A 23,426-nucleotide genomic window follows, 5' to 3' on the forward strand; every position below is an offset into this window, starting at 1 on the left:
ATTAGAAGGTAGCCAATACCTAGGTTTGTTGAACAATGTTCATGAGAAGAAAGGCTGGCTACAGAAATTAGGACCCAATTTTATTGGAAAGGGAGGAAAATGCACATGCATAATAAAAACAATTAGAAGCTTGTATACCGAAATGTTAAGAATGGTTAACTCTGGGAGTTAAATATTTTAATTTTCTCTGGGCTTATTTTGTAAACATCCAGTGATCGTTGCAATCAGAAGAAAAAGTAATACTAGGGCCGGGTGCAGTGGCTCACAAATCCCAGCACAGAAGGAGCTCTTTAGGCAAGAGTTTGAGGCTAGCCTGGGCAACATGGTGACACCCTGTCTCTGTAAAAAAAAAATAATAATAATTAACCGTCCTAGCAACTTGAGAGGCTGAGTCAAGAGGGTCGCTTGAGCCAAGTTTGAGGTTATGGTGAGCTACGATCATTCTAGCCTGGGTGACAGTGAGATCCTGTCTCTTAAGGAACAGCAATGCTTAAAGAAAGGCAAAAGCAATCACCTGAAGGCTGTTAAGCCCAGTCACCCAATAGACGTATTCATCTGAGAGCACAGACTATATTGAGCATCCATTGGTGACAGGACCTGCTCCTACCGGACTGGGGCTCCAAACAGACTCCCAACCTGCAAGTGACAGTCTTGGGTTCCTCTAATTCAGTGGACAAAGCCACTGGGTAAATGGTATACCAGGCACACAACTTGGAGTCAGGTAGACCAGGTTCAAATCATGATGTTGCCAGTGACTTGCTGAGTGAGTTCACTTGACATTGGTCTCAAGTTTCCCCATTTGTGAACATGGAGGCTGGACCAGAACAAACTAGATCAGATTGTGGAGGATTACTAGATTTAGCAAATAAAAATACAGGATGCCCAAATTTGAATTTCAGATCAAGAATGATTTTTTTTTTTTTTTTAGTATTGTGTGGGCTACATTTAAACTAAAAAATTATTTGTTGTTGATCTAAAATTCAAATTTAACTGGGTCAGCCCCATTTTATTTTACCCTAGTGATCTCCAGCGTGCCACCCTCAGGGCAGTGTTTCTCATCCTGTGACTAGTGAGCCCACACAGTTCACCCATATTTAACTGCAGGTGGAAAGGCTGGAGCAGCCCCCTTGGGACCCGAGATGCCCATTGAAGGGCATCAGGAACTGTTCCCTCTCCCAAAACCCTTGACTCTGGTCCCTACTGTGTGAGCAGGAGGTGACTCAGGGCAGGACATGGCTTGGGATCTTGTTCCTCCTGCTCAGCAGCCATTGCCTTGGGAGAGTACTTGAGCCTCCTTGAGGCTCTTACGTACGTGCTGGCTTAGCAGGGCCCTGGAGCTCCCATTGTGTGACCCTGGGCAAATCACTCAGGTGAGCTCAGGCCAGCACTGGGCGAAGAAAAGTGCTCAGTTCGAGGCAGGGGGGACTGTGAGAGCTGTCGGGAGCTGGCAAAGCTTTCGTGGGGCCCTTGCATCATATGTTTGAAGTATGGGCAGGGCTTGGGGCCCCTCAGCAGAGACGGGAAGGTGCAGGGATGGACGGTGACACACCAGGGCCTGGGAGGAGCACTCACCTGAAGCTGCTCCAATCCAAAGGTCTGACACACAACTAACTGGTCACATGACTGACCCACAAACAAATAACTTTAATTTTTTTTTTTTTTTTTTTTGAGCAGGAGCAGGGCCTTGAGGGCCTCTGCCCCAGCCCCAAACCGCATTTATGATATAACCCATCATAGCTGGATTTAAAAAATACACAAAAATATATATAATATACATTATAAAACCTAGGTGGGGTCTGGAGGTGGCCTGAGCGATATGCAAACTGTGAGGACCGTCAGGAAGTTCAGGCAGGACCGGGGCCAAGGAAGGGAAGGGCACAGTACTTCATATGAAACTCATGAACACCGAGGGCTGCTGCCGGACAGGCCTGGCTGCCCCCAGGGGCCTGGGTGCAGAGAAGGGGCTGCAGGGGAAGGGTTAACCTTCGGTCCCAGAACTGGGTCTGCGAGTGGCTGCTCCAGGGCAGGGAGACCGAGGTGGGGAAGAACCGAAGGGGGCAGTGCCCACCAAGAGTTTGTCACACCCAAGTCTTGGGCAAGAGAAAATATCAAAGCCGCCTGCTAGCCCTCCTCCCCTGGTCTCTGGTCTGCCAGGAGGCCAAGACTGCATCTTCCTCTCCCTGGCCCTCAATCCTGTTTCTCAGCCTGGGCCTGCCTCTGGAGGGTGCTGGGGTGCTTGGGCACCTGATCTAGGCAAGGGCAGCTTGGAGGGGTGCCTGGAGGCTCCTGGGGCCAATGGCTGGCTTGCGGGCTGGTAGGGGTTCTCACAGGTGCCTCGTAGCTGCTGCACTCCCCTCTCTGCCTGGTCAGAAACAGGTGCTCCCCGCGCTGGGGGACTCCGGGAGAAGGTGCTCTGTCCAGGCCCCCAAGGAGGCGCCACTCCTCACTCCCAGTGCAGAGCCCCTCCCCCACCCCTTGGCCAGCCCCTGCTGCAGGGAGGTAGTGTAAACCTGGGCTCTGGGGACAGGCAGCCCTGGACGAGAACTCCAGCTCTGCCCACCCCTCTTGTGGATGCCTCCACTTCTTGGAGTCTCAGCACTTCATCTGAAACACAGAGGCCCACGTCTGCTTTGTAGGGTCTGAGGACGGCACAAGCCATGCAAGCAGCCTTGGCACCAGGCCTGGCACGTAGAAGGTGCAAAGAAGTGGGGGCCCCTCTCTTTCCTCAGCCTAACCTCGACTTGATACTCTCCTTCCCCGGAGCCTCTGCGTGTCGACTCCTCCATCTCCATTCTACCCTCACCTGCCCATCACACTGCCCTGGGGGGGTCAGTGGCCACACATGCCGGAGCCTGAAGGTGTCCTCCATCCCCGCCTCTCTGAGGTCACTCAAGGCTGGGCAGAGCTGGACAATGGTGGGTCAGTGCCCCGGGCAGGCTGCCCCACTGCCGAGCTCTCTCTCTTCTCCCACAATTAAAGCGCAGAACAGTGGCAGGGAGCGTGTGTGCCGGGGTAGTGGGGAGGCCTCCTGGGTCCTGGGCCTGAGGCCTGGCAGGTGGATGAGTCCTCAGTCCTGGTCCCCTGGGGGTGCCAGGCAGGTATGCGGAGGAGATGCTTGTCCTGCATTCTTGTGGGGGGTCAGAGGCACCCTAGTCTTTGACGAGCTTGTAGACGTGGTGCTGGGCTCCGTGCTCGCTGGTGGAGACTTCGAAGACAAAAGCAATGACAAGCAATGTCTCCTGGGAGTCCCGGCTTGTGACCACCTAGGGGATTTGTAGGAAGATTCCGGAGGTCAGGCGGAACAGGGCCACCGGGCAGGGGCCGAGCAGACCCTTCTCCTTCTTGGCCTCAGTCTCTCATCTGAGAAATGGGTCTGGCTACCCCACTTTGAGGCCCCTGGCCTGTGGCCCTCCCAGGACCCCCCACATCCCCTGCGGCCCCCCACACCTGCAGGATGGTGAAGTTCTCCAGGACACTGTTCATCATGTACTTCTCGGGCAGGTGTTTCAGCTTGTGGATGAAGTTGATCATGTACTCGCACATGGGCGAGCGGTGGATCCGGTACACGAAGCGCCCATTCTCCAGCCTGGCGTACTCGGTCTGCGGAGAGCCCAGAGACAGAGAGTGTGTCACTTGGTCTGCGTGCTCCCGGCCCCACCACGCCACCCGGGCCACCACTCACCTCCACCTTCTCCACCACCTGCTTGCCAAAGGAGCACACCTTGGTGGAGACGCTGATGGTCATGCTGTCGGCAGAGCTGTACTGGGAGCTGACCCCATAGAAGGCTCCTGGGCCCTCCTGGATGGTGCTGTTGAGGTCGGCCTGGGGGTGGAAGTGGGGGCTTCAGGTGCTGGCAGAGCCAGAAGGAGGCTTCCTGCCACACCACGTCGGCCTTCCGCCCAGGGACCCACCTCCGGCACTCTGCCCACGGGCCGCAGGGAGACAGCAGTGTCGGGGGGCAGTGCAGTGGCCCACGGGGTGCTGCCCATCTGGGCTGGGAGCAGAGAGGGCCCAGGGCGGCTCACCCAGAACTTGACGAGGAAGAAGGCGTTCGGGGGCCCCTTCTCATAGAGCTCTTTCAGTCCCCCCTTTTTCTCAGGGAACTTGTCGTAGATCTGGCGCACGTCAACTGCCTCCAGGGGCGGGTCTGAGAAGGCGGGGTTCGTCTGGCCGATGTGCACAAACAGGTGTTTGCTGTACTGTGGGTACGGCCCAGACAAGGTCAGGAGGGCACCTGAGCGTGCGGCCTGGGGTGGGGAAGGGGGTGCCGCACGGTGACAGAGCTGCCCTGTGGCTTCTCAGACGGGCCAGACCCCCAACCCCAGGGCCCTGAGCTGTGGTCCTGGAATGCCCAGCCAGCCTCTTCATGACTGTGCAAAGTCTCCCCCCCACCCCCAAACACGTTACCGTGTCAGGGTCTCGCTGCACCTCCATGAAGGCTGAGTACTCGAGGAGCCGCAGCCGGGAGGAGGCGATGGTGCGGTCCTGCCACACGGGCACAGAGGCAGCGGCTGGGGGGAGCGGGGCCAGGGGCTCGTAACCTGGGAGGGCGAGATGGAGCCTCATCTGCATGGGCGCGGGCACACGGTTACTGCCCCAGCCTGCAGAGCCTCCGTGCAAATTAGAGAACAGTGCCCCTCTGGGGTGGGAACATGGATTGGATTTTGACTCCCCTACTGGGTGTCCCTGTGCAGTACACAACCTGCACAACTCTACGTGACAGCCCCAGTAGTATACACAAAGGACGTTCTTCTCGGGTCGGTACTAATGTGTTTTTAAATAGAAAACACAAAAGCAAAAACGGGAAATAATTCCCCAGAATCCTACCACCTAGAGAGAGCAAGAATCCCTATTAGGATTTTGGTGTATCTTCTTACACGGAGTGTTCTATCCATAGAAAGGTACATAAATGAATGTAATAATTTGGATGGTGTTTACCGTTGCTGTGTATTGGCCAGGGTTTTGTGCCAGAGTTCCGAAAACAACATTGTACAAGGTAAAGGAGATATTTCTGGCCTGTCCCGATCCCCTACAGACGCCATCTCCTCCTCCCTCCCAACACACACACACACACACACACAGTTGGGCCAGCTCTCCCGAGCACAGGTGCAGGTGCCAGGGAGAGCGGTGGTGGCAGCGGCCTCGCGCGGGGAACTTACTGCCAAGCGTCGGCGGCAGGGGCGGCTGGATGGGGTAGGCTGGCTGTGCAAAGGGCTTGATGCTGCAGACAGGAGCACAGCCGGGTTAGAGCATCACCCCTTCCCCCGCTTCCACCTGGCCCAGCCCCCCACAGAAAGCCACCTAGCCTTTCTCTTGAGGCTCGGAAACACACGCTGGCAAGCGGACTCGCACGCTTGTTTTCTTCCCATTCTAACTTCTATGGACACCCGCTGCATCGCACAACTAACGTGCACACCGAATGCAGCATTTCAGCCCCATCCGCCCACCCACCTCGAAAATCTGTTTGTGAAGCTACGGGCCTGCCTTACAGTGGAAGCCTTGGTTTCTTCTAGGATTGAAGAAACCAGGCATACTCGCCTTCCCGACTCGTGAACCGAGTGGCTGACTCGGAGATTCCCCGGGTGAAAACTAACTGCGGGCCCCGCTGGTGAGTGGGCTGGCGACCGCACGCACGGATGCGCCCACGGTGCCCCAGGCTCCACTGCGCCCTCGGCCGACATTTCTGAACTACAACTTTGCTCAGCTGTTGCTGGAACCCAGAGGAGGGGGCTCCCGGCGTGGCTGCGAGGAGGAAGGGGGCGCGGGAGGGCGGGCCGCAGTACTCACTCCTGAGAGGGTCCAGGCTGCTGTCCCAGGAGAGCGGGGCTGCTCCAGAACTGCGAGATGGGACAAAGACAAGGGCCCCTCAGTCCCCACGACCCCACTAAAGCCTGTCCCTCACAGCATGCCCACCCAGCCTGTCCCCGGGACGCCGTACCCGCGAGGAAGTGGAGAAGACGGCTTGGGGCAGGGGCGAGGGTGGGCTGAACTTGTTCTGCAGGACGCTGGCAGAGACGATCTGGGCGGAGGACATGGACGCCATGCTCTGGAGGGCTTTGTCCTTGGAGACCTGGTCCTGGGGAGTGGGGCCGAGTGAGGCCTGGGCCAGGGACAAGGCGTGGGCTTGCCTTGGGGCCCCCTCCCAGGCCTCACGGCCCAGGGAGCCCAGGTCTGATGTGTGGTCTCAGGAGAGTCTCCGCCCCTCTCTGGTCTCCGCCTCCTAGGTACACATCACCTTTGACCACGCCCGCAGTAAGAAATAATTTTATTCCATAGCCTAGTACATATTGGTGTTTCCTCTTACTGTATGTCATACACACTTACACTTTCTATTCTATAATATTTCATCAGTGGTTCTCAAAGTACGGCCCATGGACCAACAGCACAAGCATCACCTGAAAGCATTTGGAAATGTATGTTTTCAGGCCTGGTGTGTGGCTCACACCTGTAATCCTAGCCGTTGGGGAGGCCAAGGCGGGAGGATGGCTTGAGGCCAGGAGTTCAAGACCAGCCTGAGAAACGTAGCAGGACCTCATCTCTGCTAAAAATAAAATTTAAAAAATTAGCCCAGCATGGTAGCACGTGCCTGTGGTCCCAGCTACTCAGGAGGCTGAGGCAGGAGGATCACTAGAGCCCAGTAGTTGGAGGTTGCAGTGAGCTATGATGACACCACCAGGGTGACAGAGTGAAACCCTGTCTCAAAAAAAAAAAAAACAAAAATAAAAGAGAAATGTATATTTTTCAGGCCCCGGACCTACTGAATCAGAAACTCAGGGTGAGGCCCAGAAATTTGTCTTGACAATCCCTCCAGGTGACTCTGACGCACACTGAAGTTTGAGAACCACTGTATTTCATTTTTAAAAAATGCTGCTTGCAAACCTATTAAAGTGATTCCACAATCTAATTTGAAAATCCTGTATCAAATGTTCTGGGCTATTAAAAAGGTTTGTCCCCTGGGAGGCCGAGGCAGGTGGATTGTTTGAGCTCAGGAGTTCAAGACCAGCCTGAGCAAGAGCGAGACCCCGTGTCTACTAAAAATAGAAAGAAATTATATGGACAGCTAAAAATATATATAGAAAAAATTAGCTGGGCATGGTGGCACATGCCTGTAGTCCCAGCTACTCGGGAGGCTGAGGCAGGAGGATCGCTCGAGCCCAGGAGTTTGAGGTTGCTGCGAGCTAGGCTGACGCCATGGCACTCTAGCTAGGGTAAAACGAGGGAGACTCTGTCTCAAAAAAAAAAAAAAAAAAAAATTTGTAAATTGTAAAAATCCAAATTTGTAAAATTTGGATTCAGTGGCGCCCTCAAGGATCCAGAAGGCCACATGTGGCCCCAGGGCCGCAGGTTCCCCGCCCCGCCCCACCCCCGGGGCGGGCAGTGCTACTCACCAGGTTCATGGCCTGCAAAGGAAAGCGGGAGGGTGGGTTAGAAGAGACTCGCACGGGGGAGGCCATGTGGGCTAGGGGACGCGTCTCCGCCTACCTCCCCCCGCGCCCACCTGGCTTTAGCTCCCGAGGGGCCCAAGGAAGCTGCTCAGAGGCAGCTGTGGACCCTCCCCGCCCCCCTAGAGGGGGTGCTTGCCAGGTGGGGGGCAAGCGCTGGCAAGGGGAAGATGGGGGAGAAACAAGCTGACACCCCGGTCTGTCGGTGTCAGCTGGAGGTCTGGGGGCAGGGCCGGGAGGCTGAGCCCGCTGCGCAGCTGAGCGGGCAGGGAGAAGAGCACACAGCCCGCAGGGGGCCTGACAAGGTCACGACCCCCAGACTGAGATCTTCGGCTGCAGAGCCCCCAGGCCTGCTAGGAACTGCCACGCCCACTTCTTTAGCCCCTCCAGCCCGTACCCCCCGGTGCTCCTCCCTGCCCACCTGAAGTCTCCATGCAATTAGTAAGCAGCAGTCAGGAGGAAGGAGAAAAAGAAAAACGGAGAAAAGGAGAGGTGGGCCTTAGTGGCTCCCAGATGGTCTCCCTCTTCCTCACTGTCGGGCTGGCTATCCTTGGGCTCCTGTTCAGTCTCCAGGGGCCGTGGCCCTGTGTGGCCTGACACGGTCCTTAGGCTTCCTGCTGCTACGTGTGTTTCTGAGACCCCCTCACAGCCTCTCTGCCCCTCCCTGCCCAGGCTGGGGCCAAAGAGTAGCAACAGGTCTGGGCCCAAAAGAGTGCTGGCAGGGCCAGGCCAGGTGGCAGGGGCCCATACCTTCAGCTTGGACTGAATCTCCCGAGATTTCCGCCTGGCTAGAACCTGCAAGTGGCTAGAGACCTGTGGGGAGAGAAAGGAAGAGAACAAGGACGGAGAGAGCGGAGGAGATGCCAGAGCAGAGCTGTAGCCAGAAAGGAGGCACAGTGGGCCAGAGGAACAGCCGAGGCAGGGGCCTGAGCCGCGCATGGACAGTGCTGGAGGCGCCGTGGGTAAGGGGCCCGGGAGGGGCTGGAGGCCCCAGTCCGGCACCCGACGTACCTTGATGCCAACCTGGTACTCGCGCACCTTCTTCCGAGCTAGAACCTGTATGTGGCTGGACACCTAGGGGCCGCCCCAAGTCCCGCCAGAGAGGAAAACACAGACAGTGAGGAGGCACAGCCACAGGGTGGCCACGGAGAAAAGAGCATCCCAGCCCTCATCTCTGGGGGACCAAATGTAAATGGGGGAACCCTGGGGCCCCTCTGGGCAGACACCTCTTGGCGCTGCCAATTCTGCTCTCTTCTTGGGCTTGTCTTGCTCAAGAGCCTACAGTGGCTTCCAGGACTACCATGTACAGTTGTATAGGTTGTTCACTGTACAAGAGTACCTGGCCTAGGCCAGGCGTGGTGGCTCACGCCTGTAATTCTAGCACTCTGGGAGGCCAAGGTGGGAGGATCATTTGCGGTCAGGAGTTCAAGACCAGCCTGAGCAAGAGCGAGACCCCCGTCTCTACTAAAAAGAGAAAGAAATGACCTGGACAGCTAAAAAAAAAAATATATATATATATTAAAAAAAAAAAATTAGCCGGGCATGGTGGCGCATGCCTGTAGTCCCAGCTACTCGGGAGGCTGAGGCAGGAGGATTGCTTGAGCCCAGGAGTTTGAGGGTGCTGTGAGCTAGGCTGACGCCACGGCACTCACTCTAGCCCGGGCAACAGAGTGAGACTCTGTCTCAAAAAAAAAAAAAAAAAAAGAGTACCTGGCCTAGAGGGTACCAGTGAGGACTGAAATCCAGCCCAGGTTCTGTTGGCCAAGCTATGTGCCCTGGTACAAGGCTGCTCCTAACCCAGAAGAGGGGTGTCTGTCTGCTCCCCAAAAAGGATGAGTTCTTCCCCATTGGTGACCTCAGAGACACCTTTTACTAACTGGCACCACAGGGGGCTAGCAATGGCTCTGATGCTCTGCTGGTCTTTAAATTCCAGAACAAGGCCACATCCTTGACCAAAGATCTCCCCCGTACCACTGCCTAGGGCCTCCTGCCAACCCCAACAATCCCACCCTATAAAACTAGGCCTGGTGCGGTTTCTGCTCTGCTCATGCAGCTTCCTGCCCCAACGCACCTTCCTTTTCCTTGGACTAACGTATGCCAACATATATACGTACACAGTAGGTGCTCTTAATTGCACCTCTTCTCCCTGAAGCCTCTGCTGGCAAACCTGAGCTAATGGCGGTCTGCACGTGTACACCCTGGGCTGTGTGCCCGGCTTGCACAACAGACCCTTGACATTGTCAAGGATCCGACCCTGATCCTCAGAGAACCCAAACACCACCGTTTTCTCCAGGCAACAGCAGCAAACAGAGCCTGGAGGCGGCTTCGCACCTGCGGTACCACCACCTTCTTCGCAAGCTGTTTTTACCCCCACAAACAGTTTATTTTTATTTTTAATCACAGCTTGAAAGCTACTATGTATGTGACGCTGGGCAGCCCCTCATACCACTTGGTTAGAACCTAGGTGGGTGCCCCTCTCGCTGCCTCACCCTGCCCAGGAATCAGACACGTCCGGCAAAATTACCGATCGCTTCACGCTAGGACACAGTAACGGATGTTTACTGAGCAAATCCATGTTCTTCTCAGCACTCCACACGTATCCACTCACCCGATCTTCACTGCAAAGCTAGGGAGTAGGTACTATTTTAATATCCCTGACTTACAGATGATCCAACCAAAAACAGAGAGGTTAAGGAACTTATCCAAGGTCACACAGCTGCGTGCCAGAGCCAGGATTTGAACTAGGTCTGACTTCAGAGCCCACCTGCTTCACCACCAAGCCACGCTACCACAACTTGTTTGGACCCTTGGCCCAGAGGACCAAGGGTTGGTCCCCAAAATGGTTGACTCTGTGACAGTTGAAAATCACATGGAACTTTATCCCAATTTAATATTTTTGTCAACATATGGAGGCACTGTACTTGCTATCAATTGCTGCATGTATCTATAAAAAACTAAAACTACATTTCTTTGCCAGAAGTATTAATAAAATAAAGAATGACCAGGGGAAAAAAAGCCAACTTGTTGGCTGGTTGCTCTTGCAACACATAAAGACAAGCCACCCACCCAGTCCTCACAACTGTCGGAGGGGTCCTCTTCTAAGGGGATATTAGATATAAAAACCTAGAGTTCTAGGAAAGGATAAAGTTAGAGGGAGCCCCACGCTTACAAAATGATTCAGGCCAGCGGTTTTTAAAATTCTGAGCTGGGCCGGGCGCGGTGGCTCACGTCTGTAATGTTAGCCCTCTGGGAGGCTGAGGCAGGAAGATCGCTTGAGCTCGGGAGTTCGAGACCAGCCTGAGCAAGAGTGAGACCCTGTCTCTACTGAAAAAATAGAAACAAACTGGCCAGGCAACTAAAATTATATAAAAAAAAAAACTAGCCGGACATTGTGGCACATGCCTGTAGTCCCAGCTACTTGGGAGGCTGAGGCAGGAGGATCCCTTGAGCCCAGGAGTTTGAGGTTGCTGTGAGCTAGGCTGACGCCACGGCACTCTAGCCCAGGTGACAGAGCAAGACTGTCTCAAAAAAAAAAAAAAAAAAAATGATTCTGAGCCTGTCAACAGCTGGTTTGTAAGAGCTCATTGTCCAGGTGGCCTTCTCAGGGGTCCGTACGGCAGCAGGTGTAACGGTGGACGCAGAGCTAAGGCTGGGATGTGCCCACCGCTGCCACCTGGGCCTCGGTTCAACGTGACCAAGCTCAGTAATCCCTGGCCCCTTCCCACCGGTGACCAACACGTTCCCACGAACACATCCTTTGGGTGAAGCATGAGTTCACGAGGGAACTCGGAGAGTTCCCTTCCGAGCCCAGGACAGCTTTCTGTTTACAACCACGACAGTAATAACAACAGTAGCAAATTCCTCGCCGCGCTACTCTGTCCCAAGCGTCTCCGCGTGTTTCCAACTCAGTGGCTCAGGAACCACGGCTGGCCGGTGACCTGCCTGTCGCTACCCCACCGCACGGCTCACTCCTGGACACACCAGCCAGCAGCTGAGGGACCTAGAGGCAGTTACTGAACTTGCCTGTGACTCAGTTTCCTCGTCAGTAAAAGGGAGATAATGACCGTGCCTACCTCATAACGTCGCTGAGAGGATTAAGTGAATTAATACAAAGTCAGCTCAGCGTGGGTGTACGATGGTCACTATTCACCCCCCGCCTTCCTCAGGCTGGAAGCAGGGACCTCTCCCTCGTCTCTGCCTGGCTAACCCCCATTCCCTCTTTAAATGCCACCCAAGTGCCACCTCCTCGGGATGCCTTCCCGGTCTGGGTCGGACGCCTGTCCCACAGTGCCCTGCACACGCTCCTCTCTCTCTGACCATGTGGCTCCCTGCTGGGCAGGGACCACGCAGGAGCCCCAACAGCCCCCCCAGCAGCCCCGTGGGCTTATCTGTGGTCCCTGAAGCAAAGGCCCCGGGCAAGGTGTTGGGTGGTCAGAGAGGACAGTAGGGCCTGCTGAGGAGTGTGTGAAGTTGCCGGGAGAGGGAGGGTGGGGGCGTGATGGGACAAGGAGGGTGGCAGCTGGGCAGGGGCAGCTCCGAGGAGGGGGCAGGGCTGATCGGAGGCTGGGGGAGTGTGTGGGGCGGGGGGGCCCAGCATCAATCATCTCTCTACCTGTTTTCTCGTCCGAGTCTTCCCCGTCCTCAGTTTAATGTAGCGTGCGATCAACTCGTTGCGACCTAGATTGCGGCGAGAGAACAAATGAGGCCTGGGCCAAGGGCGGAGCTGGAGGCAGGAGACCCCGGACTCTGCAGGGAAGCCACCGGGACCCTTCCCAAAACACCGATCCCTTCCCACTCTCTTCCTCCGCGTCCCCCAAGCTGCGCGGCGGGGCAGGCAAAGGTGGCTGGGGAGGGGCCGAGGGCAGCGCCAGGCGCCCTGACAGGCCTCCCCGCGGACAGAAGCCTGTGGCACAGGTCAGCAGGGCAGTGCCGGGGGGGCCTGTCCCGGCATGGCACCCTGCCACGCCAGCCCCCAGTGACGCTGCCCCGTGTCACCAGCCCCAAAGCTCTGAAAGCATGTATTTGGGGTGTGTGCGAGTGAGATGGTGGCTGTCTCTCCCACGTCCCCACGCAAGTCTGAAGGGGATCTGGACCGGGCTCCTGTCCAAGCTCTGTCCTTGCCGTGGGGGAGACCCTGGACAAGTCACTTTCCTTCTCTGGTGAAGGAAGACCAGGAAGGACTGACGACCTCCAATGTGCCTCCTACACTGTGTCAAGATGTGTCACTGAGCGTGTTACCATGTCCTTGTGCCCGTCATTCCTATGTCACTGGTTACCAGCGTTGCTCCCGCCCCGTGCGAGAGAACCGTGTCAGCCTTGGGTGGGGGCTCTGCTCAGCCCACGGCCCCTCTGAGGGCCCAGAGCCGGCCAGTGTCCAAGGGAGGGTACTTGCGTATGTCAGCATCCTCAGGGTGTATACCTCTACCCCCCAAATCCAGGCCCTCTGCCCCCCAACCCATGGCCTCCCCAGACCGGCCAAATTCTCCAAATTCCTCTCCGATGACAGCACCAGCCCCACTGCTCCTCCCTTCCCGCCAGCCCCTCCACCCCACTCCCTCCGCCCTGGCTAAAAATACCCCGTGGGGCTGCCCCAGCCATCGGGGAGGTAGCAGTGGGGGCAGATGGCCCCCGCCCTGTGGAGGCGCCCTGGAACATCTGCTGTCCCTACAGTGGGGCTCTGGGGCCGGGGGTGGGGGTGGCAGAGCAGTGGGGCCAAGGGACACAGGCAGCCCCTGCTGCTTCCCACGCCCGCCATGGTCCTGGGCGCTGGGGGGAGAAGCTGGGGCCTGCCTTGCTTGACCAGGGGCCACCAGGGAGGCCTGGGGGGAGCCGAGTTATCCCTAAAATGCAGCTCTGGGAAAGCTGTCTCGGGGCTGGACAAGAGGGGACGTCCCCTCTGGAGGTGGGCAAGAGGGCAGGGAGAGAAGCCAGAGAAAGAGTAGAGCCTAGGGAGGGGGTCTGACGAATGCACGTGTCCCCACCTCCCCCAGCCCTCTTCCCAACACAGGCCGTTGTCACAGAGCGAGCTCCCCTAACTGGAGGGACTGTGTGGGGACCCTCACCCAGGCCGCGGCCCTCGGGCCTCCTTTCCACATCCTGCAGGGAGGGACCCTCTCCAGGCCTTGCCTGGAGCAGCCGGACTGACCCAGTTTCCTGGGCCCACTGAGTCAGCCCGAAACCTCCATGCCCGCGGAGGGGAGAGGGCGGCGGGTGCAGAGGTGTGGGCCGGCTGGTGGGGGCAGGCCAGGCTTGTTTGTGAGGAGGCCGGAGGAGGATCCAGACACACAGGCTTGCACGCCCAGACTCGCCGCCGACGGGGCGGCCTCGGGATTTCGCCAAACCGGTTGGGTGAGGGGGCAGAGAGCGGGGAGTGGCCGGGGAGGCGCGAGGCGGGCCAGTGTCTCTGGGCCCCCCACACGCACCGTACATCTTGCCCTCGTCCGACAGGATGATCTTGCGCCGGCCGCAGGGCGGGTAGATGGCCAGGGCCTCCTGGAAGCTCTGCTCGATGTCCGGGCTCCACACGCCCTCCGCATCGTTGTCCAGTCCCTTGTCCAGGCCCTCGGGCCCATCCTCCCGGGCCTCCCCGGGGCTGCTGCTGGCGTTCCAGCTGTTGGACGCTATGGTGCTGGTTGCTCTGGGCTCTGGGCCTGAGTCCACTGGGCACCAGGAGCCTGGGGGCAGATGCAGAGGGGTCAAGGCCAAGGTCCTCCCCGACCACAGCACTCTCCCAGCCCCACCCCGGGGGCAGGTGCTCCAGGTGGGATGGAGCAACCAGGGGTTAAGCTGATTCAGAGCTGTGTGACCTTGGATGAGTTCCCTCACCTCTCTGAGCCTCAGTCCTGTCAAATGAGGAAAGGGTCTCCCAGAGGTTGTGGGTTAAAATTTAAATTAGATCATGACAAGGTACCAACCACATGCCTGGCTCATGACACAAGAGATCGATGACAACATTAATCATGCCTTATACCGACACAGCACTTTTGTGGGGAAAGAGCATTTTCATATTCATTCAGTCCTCATGAAACTAACATGGGAAGGCAAGGTGTGATGCCCATTACTCACAGAGGAACACTGAGGCTCACAGGGCCATGCAGCTGCGGAGGCATCGAGAGAGAGAGAGAAAGAGAGAGAGAGAGAGAAAGAGACAGGGCTTCGGGCTCTCACGCCCTCAGTGCCCCTCCTGTTAGCATAGCACACCCAGCTGAGCACCCCTCCTGGGATGAGGAGGGCCCCTGGCCCAGGAAGGCACAGCTTCCCTAGCTTCCCTGTCCCCAAATAGACAACTAACCAGAACGCTGCCAAGGAGTCTAAACGTGGGGTGGGACCTGCCCCGGGAATTACAAAAAGGGAGCGGGTGGGGAAGCCGCTGAGAAGGTGCCTGGCCCACAGCCTGGCTCGACCCCACCCGCTCCGCCATCCCACTTCCTGTTCCCGCACCTCCCCGGCCCACACAGCCCATAAACCACCCACACGCTGGCCCCTGGCCTGGCCCGCATCTCGCCGGGCCAGGGCTCTGCAACCCAAGTTCCCTGCACTGCACTCCCCAGGCTGCGTTATTCACCCAGACCACACCCGGCCGGCCCCCACGGCCCCCATTTCGCAGCCCAAGGCACCCCCAAGCCCTTCAGCCCCAGAACCCGCGTGCCCAATGTATTAACACACCGCGTCCTGGGAGCCTCACAGCCCCAGACGGCTAGACCCTGGGCCAGACCCTGGGACTCCGCTCTGGGCAGTGGGAGGTGGGGGGCAGGGTAGAGACGTGGGGACCCTGTCAGAAGCCAGGGAGAGGAACAAGAATTCCAGGTCCTGCCAACGGGTGAGGTGGGCTTCTCCCTGTGGAGCAGCCTGTCGCTAGTGGAATGGGGTGGGAGGGCCTGAATGTCAGATAGATCTGGAAGTTACTACTAAGAACAGTACTTGTCATATGCCAGGTACTACTCTGGGATTTTACCACATTGACTCATTTAATCCTCACAATAACCCTATGGGGTAGATACTATTTTATTTCTGTTTCACAGGAATCAAAGAAACAGAGAGGTGAAGCAACTTGACCAAGGGCACACAGCAAGTAAGTGCTAGATCTGGGTTCTGAACCCAAGTAATCTAGCTTAAGTCTCAAACTGGTGGGGGAAGGAGAGGGGGCTGAGAAACCCCACCCCTGGGAGAGAGAAAGGAGGCCCAGCTGCCATAGCAACTGCCCTGAGCCTGCCGGGTGGGGCCTAGACCAGGGGGTGCCCCTCAGCCCAAACAGCTCAAGCAATTTTAAGAACTCCCATGCTGCTGTATAGCGTTGACTGTAAAGCCTCCAAGGAAGACCACCAGGAGTCTCTCTCCCATGGCCGGTGGGCAGCCAGGGAGCCAGGAAGCCGTGCCTGGACCAGTCAGAGGGGCCGGACCCACCATCGCCTGCCTGTCCCCCACCCTGTAGCTGGGATGCAGGGCCTCCCCCGGGTATCCGCTGATACTGCCATGGGGCTGTCAGGGGGGAAGGAGCAGAGGGGCTACAATGAGCTAAGACCCCTCCCAACGGAGTCCTCAACCCATTCCCACCAGATCCTTCCCAGAGGCCTCCCTCAGGGCAGCAGGGGCCCAGCGCATGGGGGGCCCTGGCAGCCCAGACTTCCAAAGCAACTTTCCTGCCTCCCCTCATCCAGGCTGTGCCCCCCCCTTCTTGGGGTGATGTCAGCCCCGCCCCGCCCCCCGCGGGAGCACTGTGGCCAAATATGGCGAACACAGCAGCAGGCTTGGGAGCTGGGACAGACTGGGGGGGCGGGGCGGGCAGCCCCTGGCTGGGACCGCTGGCAGCTGGTGAGGGGGAGGGGAGCCTAGGGGGCGGCCCAAAGGACGTGTCAAGGATAGAATGGGACCACCGTCCCTCCTCTCTGCTGGCTCCTAGGTACATGCAAGACTCACTTTCTAGGAACCCTCCTGGGGCAGAGGCGCCTACACAGGGCCCCGCAGGTGGCACCCCCATACGCAGCCATGCACAGGAGCACACGTGTGCAGGTATGCTGTGTGGGCACCCGGGTCGACAGCCAAATGCGAGTATGGCACACACACTGGCAGGCAGCCGCCCCAGGCTGGGGGCCGAGCTGGGGTCTCAGTCAGAGGGAGGCAGCAGAGGCCTGAGCACTGTTCCCCCAGAGTTACTGCTGTGGACGAGGGCAGAGACTGGCATGTGGTGCCCTCCTCTCCCTACCTAGACCCCAAAACCACTGCGACCCTGCCCAGGGTGACAGAGGGGCCTGTGGCTCCCTGGTCAGATGCTGACATGACTGAGGCAAATGTGGGTCTCAGGCTTGGCGAAGGGGTTGGCTGGGGCCAAGAGGGCAGGCCCCGTGGGGTGGCAGCCCCCAGGTGTCTAGAGCCTCTGCCTTGCTGGGCTGCGCCACTAGGAGGGGGAGTGGAGGGGGAAGGGGTAGGGCCTGAGACAGGTGGGAGGGGAGGTGGGCGCCTGGGCCTGGGGTAAAGAGAGGTGGGAGAAGGACCCAGAGAGGCAGGCAAGAGATACAGAGGAGCCCCAGAGGGGGAGAGACAAAAAGCCCAAGGCAGCAGGAGTCAGACCAGAGACCACGGGAGTGAAGTCTGGGAGACCCAGAGGAGGAGAAATGCAGAGAGAGACAGCAGGCGGGCGCTGGAGACAGCCAGACCCAAGGACAGACAGACAGCTGGCGGGGGTGAGGGTGGTGGGGGGGAGTGATCACCACCCACAAAGACCCAGAGAGAGGGAGGAGGCACACTGCAGGGGGTGGGGGGACCAAGAAACTCACATGTGGACAGGCAGCGTGGGAGGCGCAAGCCTGGAGGGCCCAGGAGAAAGAGAAAGACAGGGACAAGGACAGAGACCCAGAGGCCAGGGCAGACCAGAGAGAGGGAATGTTGAGGGAGGCCACACAGGGCCATGTCAAGGACACTCCGGTGCCATCCCGGGGGCTGCCACCCTCCACCTCCTCACAGAACACCTCGCCTGTGCCCCTGCAGAGCAGGAGCGGGCTGCAGCCCTGCTGGGGGACGCACACTGCCTCTGCCTCGCCCCTTTCCCTCTCTGGGCCCTCAGCCTTCGGGGCTCAGAAGGCCTCTGGGAGCGGGCAGGAATGGGAGCTGGGAGGCTGGGTGAGCAGGCTGTGGGCCCTGGGGGAGATAAGGGGCACTGTGCTGCCCACTCCCCACCCTGGGGCCAGACCTGCCGGAAGAACTGGCTGGACAGCTCCAGGATCCGGAGGCTCTGGAGCCAGAGCCGGGGCCCCTGCAGAGGGCCTGGACCCCCCTCAGGCCCTGTAGCTCCTCTCAGTGGAAGGGAGGGTCAGTGGGGAGGGAGGGACGGCTGAAGCGCGGGCTGCCCCAGAGCCCCTGCCCTGGCAGGGGGCACAGACAAGGCCATCGGTGCAGGTGGGCACCCCTCACTCTCACCCCTCCCCCTGCACTCGCCCCCCTGGGATGACAAACTGAGCTGTGACCTTACTGGCTCTAGCAGCCAGCAGCTGTCCACCCTTGCAAGGACCCCAGCCCCCAAAGCGCTCTCATTCTAAGTGAGAACATCACTGGTGAAATCAGCAGTTTCCTCCTAAATCTCTGCCCTCAAACCTAGGCCGGGCTGACCGTCAGGGGGTGGAGGCTGGGGAGGGCAGCCGAGGAGGGCTGAGGGAGCCTCCCACCCCCTCTGCCTTTTCCTCCCTCCTCCCCCGCCCGCCCCCACATTGGGCCAGCTGTTCTCCAGCTGCCAGAGGCTCCCACCCTAGAAGTGGCCACGCTCTGGCTCTGGTTGGGACCAAGTGGGGAGGGGGTAGGGATGGCATCCGCCTCTCCTACCTCTAGTCCAGGGACCCTTGAGGGACTCTGCCAAGTGGCCACACCCTGCCAGGCTGGGGAGGGAGCACCCTCCTCCCTGGAGCAGGGTCTCGATTTTTACAGGAGGAAGCAATTTGCAGAGCCCACAGGAGGGAGGAGGGGCCCTTCCCCTCCCCCACCATTAATGTGCTTCCAATTTGGGAATCAAGACTCTGCCCCTCCTCCCCCATTACTTGGGGCAGGGGCTTTCTCAGGGAGCAGTGGCGGTGGGACAGCCCCCAGGCCTCCTCTGCAAAGCTCTGCTACCATGCCCCCTCCCCAGAGTAGAGCAGGGGTAGGAGGGTAGGGACCCAGAGCCCTCCAGCCCCCAGCCCTCCCTTCACCCCCTCTGAGACTGTCCTTCTCCTCACCTTGTCCCATTTCCAGGGAGGGACTCCCAGGTACCCTGGGTCACCCACTGAACTGCCACCAGCCACTTGGTCAATCCCCCCACGAGTCAGTGTCCTCTGTGGACACACAGGTGTCCTCTGTGCGTCCCTCCTGCTCTCACAGTCTCCTCACAGCCACTGTCCTGCACGCGCACTGCCACTCCCACCTCTCTCCTTTCTGTGTTTTTGTTTTTTACAGCACTTCCACTTGTTGTTTTATCCTTTCTGGTTTTTAAAAAATTTTATCGTGGTAAAATACACATACCATAAAATTTACCATTTTAGCCATTTTTAAGAGTACAATTGAGCAGCATTAAGTACATTCCTTCTTCTTGTTTTTATCAGTGTCTTTTTTTTTTTGAAACAGAGTCTTGGCACTCTGGGAGGCCGAGGCCAGAGGATTGCTTGAGCTCAGGAGTTCGAGACCAGCCTGAGCAAGAGCGAGACCATCCCACCCCACCCACACCCGTCTCTACTAAAAATAGAAACAAAAAAATTAGCTGGGCAACTAAAAATAGAAACAAAAAATTAGCTGGGTGTGGTGGCGTGTGCCTGTAGTCCCAGCTACTCCGGAGGCTGAGGCAGGAGGATCACTTGAGCCCAGGAGTTTGAGGTTGCTGTGAGCTAGGCTGATGCCACGGCTCACTGAAACCTCCAGCTCCTGGGCTCAAGCGATCCTGCTGCCTCAGCCTACCAAGTAGATGGGACCATAGACACGTGCCACAACAAGTGGCTAATTTTTCTATTTTTAGTTGAGACTAATTTTCCTATTTTTAGTAGAGACGGGATCTTGCTCTTGCTCAGGCTGGTCTCGAACTCCTGACCCCGAGCAGTCCTCCCACCTCGGCCTCCCAGAGTGCTAGGATTACAGGCGTGAGCCACCGGCCAGCCTTATCAGTATCATTTTCATGGTCTTCCACATAGATGCCATATGTATCAGGGTCACAGGGCCTCAGACATGTCCCACATGGCATCCTACGCCCCATCTGGCATAGCCTCCGAGGATGTCACCACACTGCCAGTCCCAAACAAGCCCAGATAGTGACCATCCAGGAAGGCAGGCACAGTCACACCCCACACAGTTTCTCTCACACACAGCGCCGCTTTCTGGGGTCAGTGTCGTCACACGCCGCGTTCACACTCTGCTCAAACTGCTCTCTGCGCACGCTTTGATGTAACTCATGGTGCCGCACGCATCACACTGTCAGAGTTGACCACATCTTTTTACTCAGACACAGTGTCATACGGAGTCACACAAAGGCAGACCTGTGGCCATCTCACATACTGGGTGACAACACACAGCATCACGAGTGGTCACACCGCAGCATCGCATGTCACACAAAATGTCCCTCATTCTGCTTCTCACACACACACATTCATACAGCATCATAAATCGGTGTCCCTCACACACACGTAGAGTGAGCATCTGAGTCACGCCCAGCGTCACCCACAGGCACACACACGGTCAAGCAAATGGTTTCCTTCACAGACACGTCCAGGGCGACGGCCACGCCAGTTCTCACCTACCGTGCAGCTGCACACTACGATTCAGTTTCTCTCACGGACACGTGCTATCAGTCACATGGAAGCATGTCACACACATTGAGTGTCACAAAGTCAGTTTCCCTCATACATGTGCCCTGCCTCACACAGGCGGTCTGACCCGGGTTCTCTCCCATGCGCATCCAGCCCCGCACCCGTCTCAGCCACACAGAATGTCCCACTCACGGCTTCTCTCTCACATACATCCAGAGTCACACACGGTTGCACTCTCATTTCCTTCTATCACTTCCTGTCCTTTCGGGCCTGGCAGGGAGCACAGGAAACAATCAGCACTCTAGGAAACCCAAGGGCTGTGCTTTGCGGATCTGCAGGGGTATGGAATTCTCTGGCCCTGCCTCCAGCCCCCTGCTCCTCCAGTGTCCTCCCTCCAGTGTCCTCCCCGGGGGCAGCAGCCCTTCCTGCAGGCAGCCCTCGGCTGGCACAACTCCAGGAGGGCAGGGGAGGGACAGGGCCAAGTGTGATCACTGACCTCCCCAGCTCTGACCAGAGAAGCTCCTGGCATGGCCCAGGCTGTCCAGAGGTCCATGGAGACCCGGATGCTCAAGGTCACCCCTGGGACCCCGCAGCTTCTGCAGCCCCCATGTTGAAAGAGAAGGCTGTGACCTCCCAGCCACCTCCATAGAAACTGCACCTTTTGGACCCCTCATGGCTCCCTTCTCCGCTCTCCCTGCTGTGCACTGGCCCCTTGCTTCCCCTCGAGTGGGGCGGTGGGTGGGACTTACAGCTTCCTTCCCAACCAGCTTTCATACAGAGCCCTGGGGGCCCTCAGAGGGGTCTGGGAGTAGGGCAGAAGGCCAGGCCATCCAAGTGGTCTCTGAACACCCACCTCATCCAGCCCTGCCAGACCCCACGGCCGCTTCGAAGGGCCAGATCCCCCAACTCTACTGGGCTTCCTGTCCTTTGACACCTGCTGCCTGCAACCTTTTCAGCCCAGCTCACCTGGTTTAGCTACTCCTCAGTCCTTGGTTTGTCCTTGACTTCTTCCTTGGACCACTGGTCACCCACCCGCCTCCAGACCCAGGTTTAGGTTCCACAAGGGGGGGAGAAGGAAAGCAGACTGGAAGACAGAAAGTAGGAGGAGCTCAGACAAAGGGATTCCAAGCAGGGAAACCGAGGCCCAAAGGGGCCTGCTGAGATGGTGTAACTGGTTAAAGGTCCAGCTGGATCAGATCCCTAATTTCTTTTTTTTTTTTTTTTTTTTTTTTTTGAGACAGAGTCTCACTCTGTTGCCCAGGCTAGAGTGAGTGCCGTGGCGTCAGCCTAGCTCACAGCAACCTCAAACTCCTGAGCTCAAGCGATCCTCCTGTCTCAGCCTCCCGAGTAGCTGGGACTACAGGCATGCGCCACCATGCCCGGCTAATTTTTTCTATATATATTTTTAGCTGTCCATATAATTTCTTTCTATTTTTAGTAGAGGTGGGGTCTCGCTCTTGCTCAGGCTGGTCTCGAACTCCTGAGCTCAAAGGATCCGCCCACCTCGGCCTCCCAGAGTGCTAGGATTACAGGCGTGAGCCACCGCGCCCGGCCCCAGATCCCTAATTTCTTGACCTCCTCTGCTGAGATATGTCCTCCTGGTTTAATATTTCTTCAACTGGCAGAACGTACCAGGGTCTGCAACCTGAGGGTGAGGCAGGGAGCAGAGCTCAGGACACTTACGTGCCACTCTCTCCCGGCAACCTCTGACCAGTCTACTGAGCCATTTCCCAGCCCAAATGCGCTAATTAGCATTTATTAGGGTTCCCTCCCTGGAGGCGTGGGGGAAGGCCCAAGAGCTTGAGGCTCCTACTGGCTCCAGCCTCTCCCTGAAGAGGGGGCATCCAGGGCCCCTAAAGTCATCCTGGCCAGAGAGCTCAGTCCTGGATGATACATCTGTCCATCCCTTGCCCACAGGGTGAGCAGGGACCCAGAAGACCACAGAACCACATCTTTTGGGGGGTGCCCCCAGGAGAGAGGGTCTTGGGAAGGGAGTCTGGAAGAGAGAGCACATAACTCTTCCAAATCCCAACTTTTGGGAGTACCTTCTTCTCTCCTTGCCCCCAGCACTGGGGTGGAACATGTGTACACAGAACCAGGCCTTAGGAGACCAGACAGACAGAGCTACCACGGGCATCAGCCCCTCGGAGCCGTGTCCAGTCCCCACCTCCATCCCCTGTTCTCCTGGCCTGCAAGTCCAGGCCTGACCTGGTCCTGCCCCTCTCTGGAGAGAGGGAAGATACAGAGGGAGACACCCCCTGAGAAGCCTTCCCCGAAGGCCTCATTCCCCCATGCCCTGAAAGAATCTCTCAGCCCCAATCAGGGCCCCTCTCCAGGAAAGGTGACATGGGGGGGGTTTCAGTGACACTGCCCCAGGACCTGGCTGGGCTGGAAAACAGACCCAGAATGGCACCCCTAGTCCTCCTTTCCCAGGCAGGAATAAAGGGCATGACAGACAATGGAGGGAACAGGGGTGCGAAGGGGTGGACCAGGCAGCCAGCCTTAAACCCTTTAAAGTCCACACAAGGGCCCTGATTAAGTGTGGTGAAGAAAAGGCCCCAAATCCAGCCCCCTCCGGGCCAGGCTCCTAGAGCTCAGAAATGAAACTCCGAACCCCGATCCCCGACGCAGGCAGCAGAACAGGAGGGAACTCGAGCCCCTGCCTCTCAGGGGACACACGCCCAGGGAGCGCGGCTTTGCTCCCAGGCACCCTCCACAATCCAGCGCAGCCGCGGGCACCGCGCGCAGAACCGGCCTGGGCGCCGGGAGGCCGGGCCGAGGCCTGCGTGGAGCCGGGGCCGGGCGGGCTCCGGAGAGCGCGAGCCGGGAGTCCAAAGGGCGGCGGGGCCCGGGACTGGGCGCCCCGGATACCAGCTCCCCGGTGGCAGGCCCTCCAAACTCTGCAGCCCCCAGGTCCCCGCCCCAACACCCCGAGCGGACGCCGGGACAGGCGATGGCACGGGGGACACAATATCCCGGCTTCCTTACCTCCCCCGACCAACGCGTCCCCGTCGCGGGGGGGGTGGGGGTGGGGGCGGAGCTTCCCGGAGAGCTTTCCCCCCTTCTCTCTAAACTTCCCGGCACCCAGATCCGGGGCTCCTGCTCAGGCTGGACAATAGCTCGGGGTCCCAGCCCCCCTCGAGTGTTGCCTCCCCATCCAGAACCAACCAACCAAACCACCTCTCCCCAGCAGGGCCTCCTCCCGGCGTCCGCCCGGCTTACCTGGTC

The 23,426-nt window shown here is 58.1% G+C and overlaps 1 protein-coding gene across 1 annotated transcript; it reads right to left on the reverse strand.

Moving 5' to 3' along the window:
- Positions 1-1,649: 1,649 nt before the first annotated feature.
- On the reverse strand, positions 1,650-13,924 carry TEAD3 (TEA domain transcription factor 3). Its single transcript, XM_069487932.1, has 12 exons — positions 13,866-13,924; positions 12,056-12,120; positions 8,455-8,517; positions 7,390-7,401; positions 5,940-6,077; positions 5,789-5,838; positions 5,161-5,222; positions 4,409-4,542; positions 4,027-4,200; positions 3,683-3,823; positions 3,448-3,600; positions 1,650-3,263 (listed from the first exon to the last, which is right to left on the reverse strand). The coding sequence occupies exons 1-12, from the start codon at positions 13,870-13,872 to the stop codon at positions 3,150-3,152; spliced, it is 1,113 nt and encodes a 370-aa protein (XP_069344033.1). The 5' UTR covers positions 13,873-13,924; the 3' UTR covers positions 1,650-3,149.
- Between the last annotated feature and the right edge of the window lie 9,502 nt (positions 13,925-23,426).

The sequence above is a fragment of the Eulemur rufifrons genome, chromosome 15, assembly GCF_041146395.1.
Source record: "Eulemur rufifrons isolate Redbay chromosome 15, OSU_ERuf_1, whole genome shotgun sequence".
NCBI classification, from domain to species: domain Eukaryota; kingdom Metazoa; phylum Chordata; class Mammalia; order Primates; family Lemuridae; genus Eulemur; species Eulemur rufifrons.

What these genes read in the sequence shown, in the direction of transcription:
- TEAD3 (XM_069487932.1), bottom strand. An exon ending in CAGCCTGGACCCTCTCAGGA is followed by an intron (nt 5,223 to 5,788) that starts GTGAGTACTGCG and finishes TCCTGTCTGCAG; the next exon opens with CATCAAGCCCTTTGCACAGC. An exon ending in AGAACTTCACCATCCTGCAG is followed by an intron (nt 3,264 to 3,447) that starts GTGTGGGGGGCC and finishes CAAATCCCCTAG; the next exon opens with GTGGTCACAAGCCGGGACTC.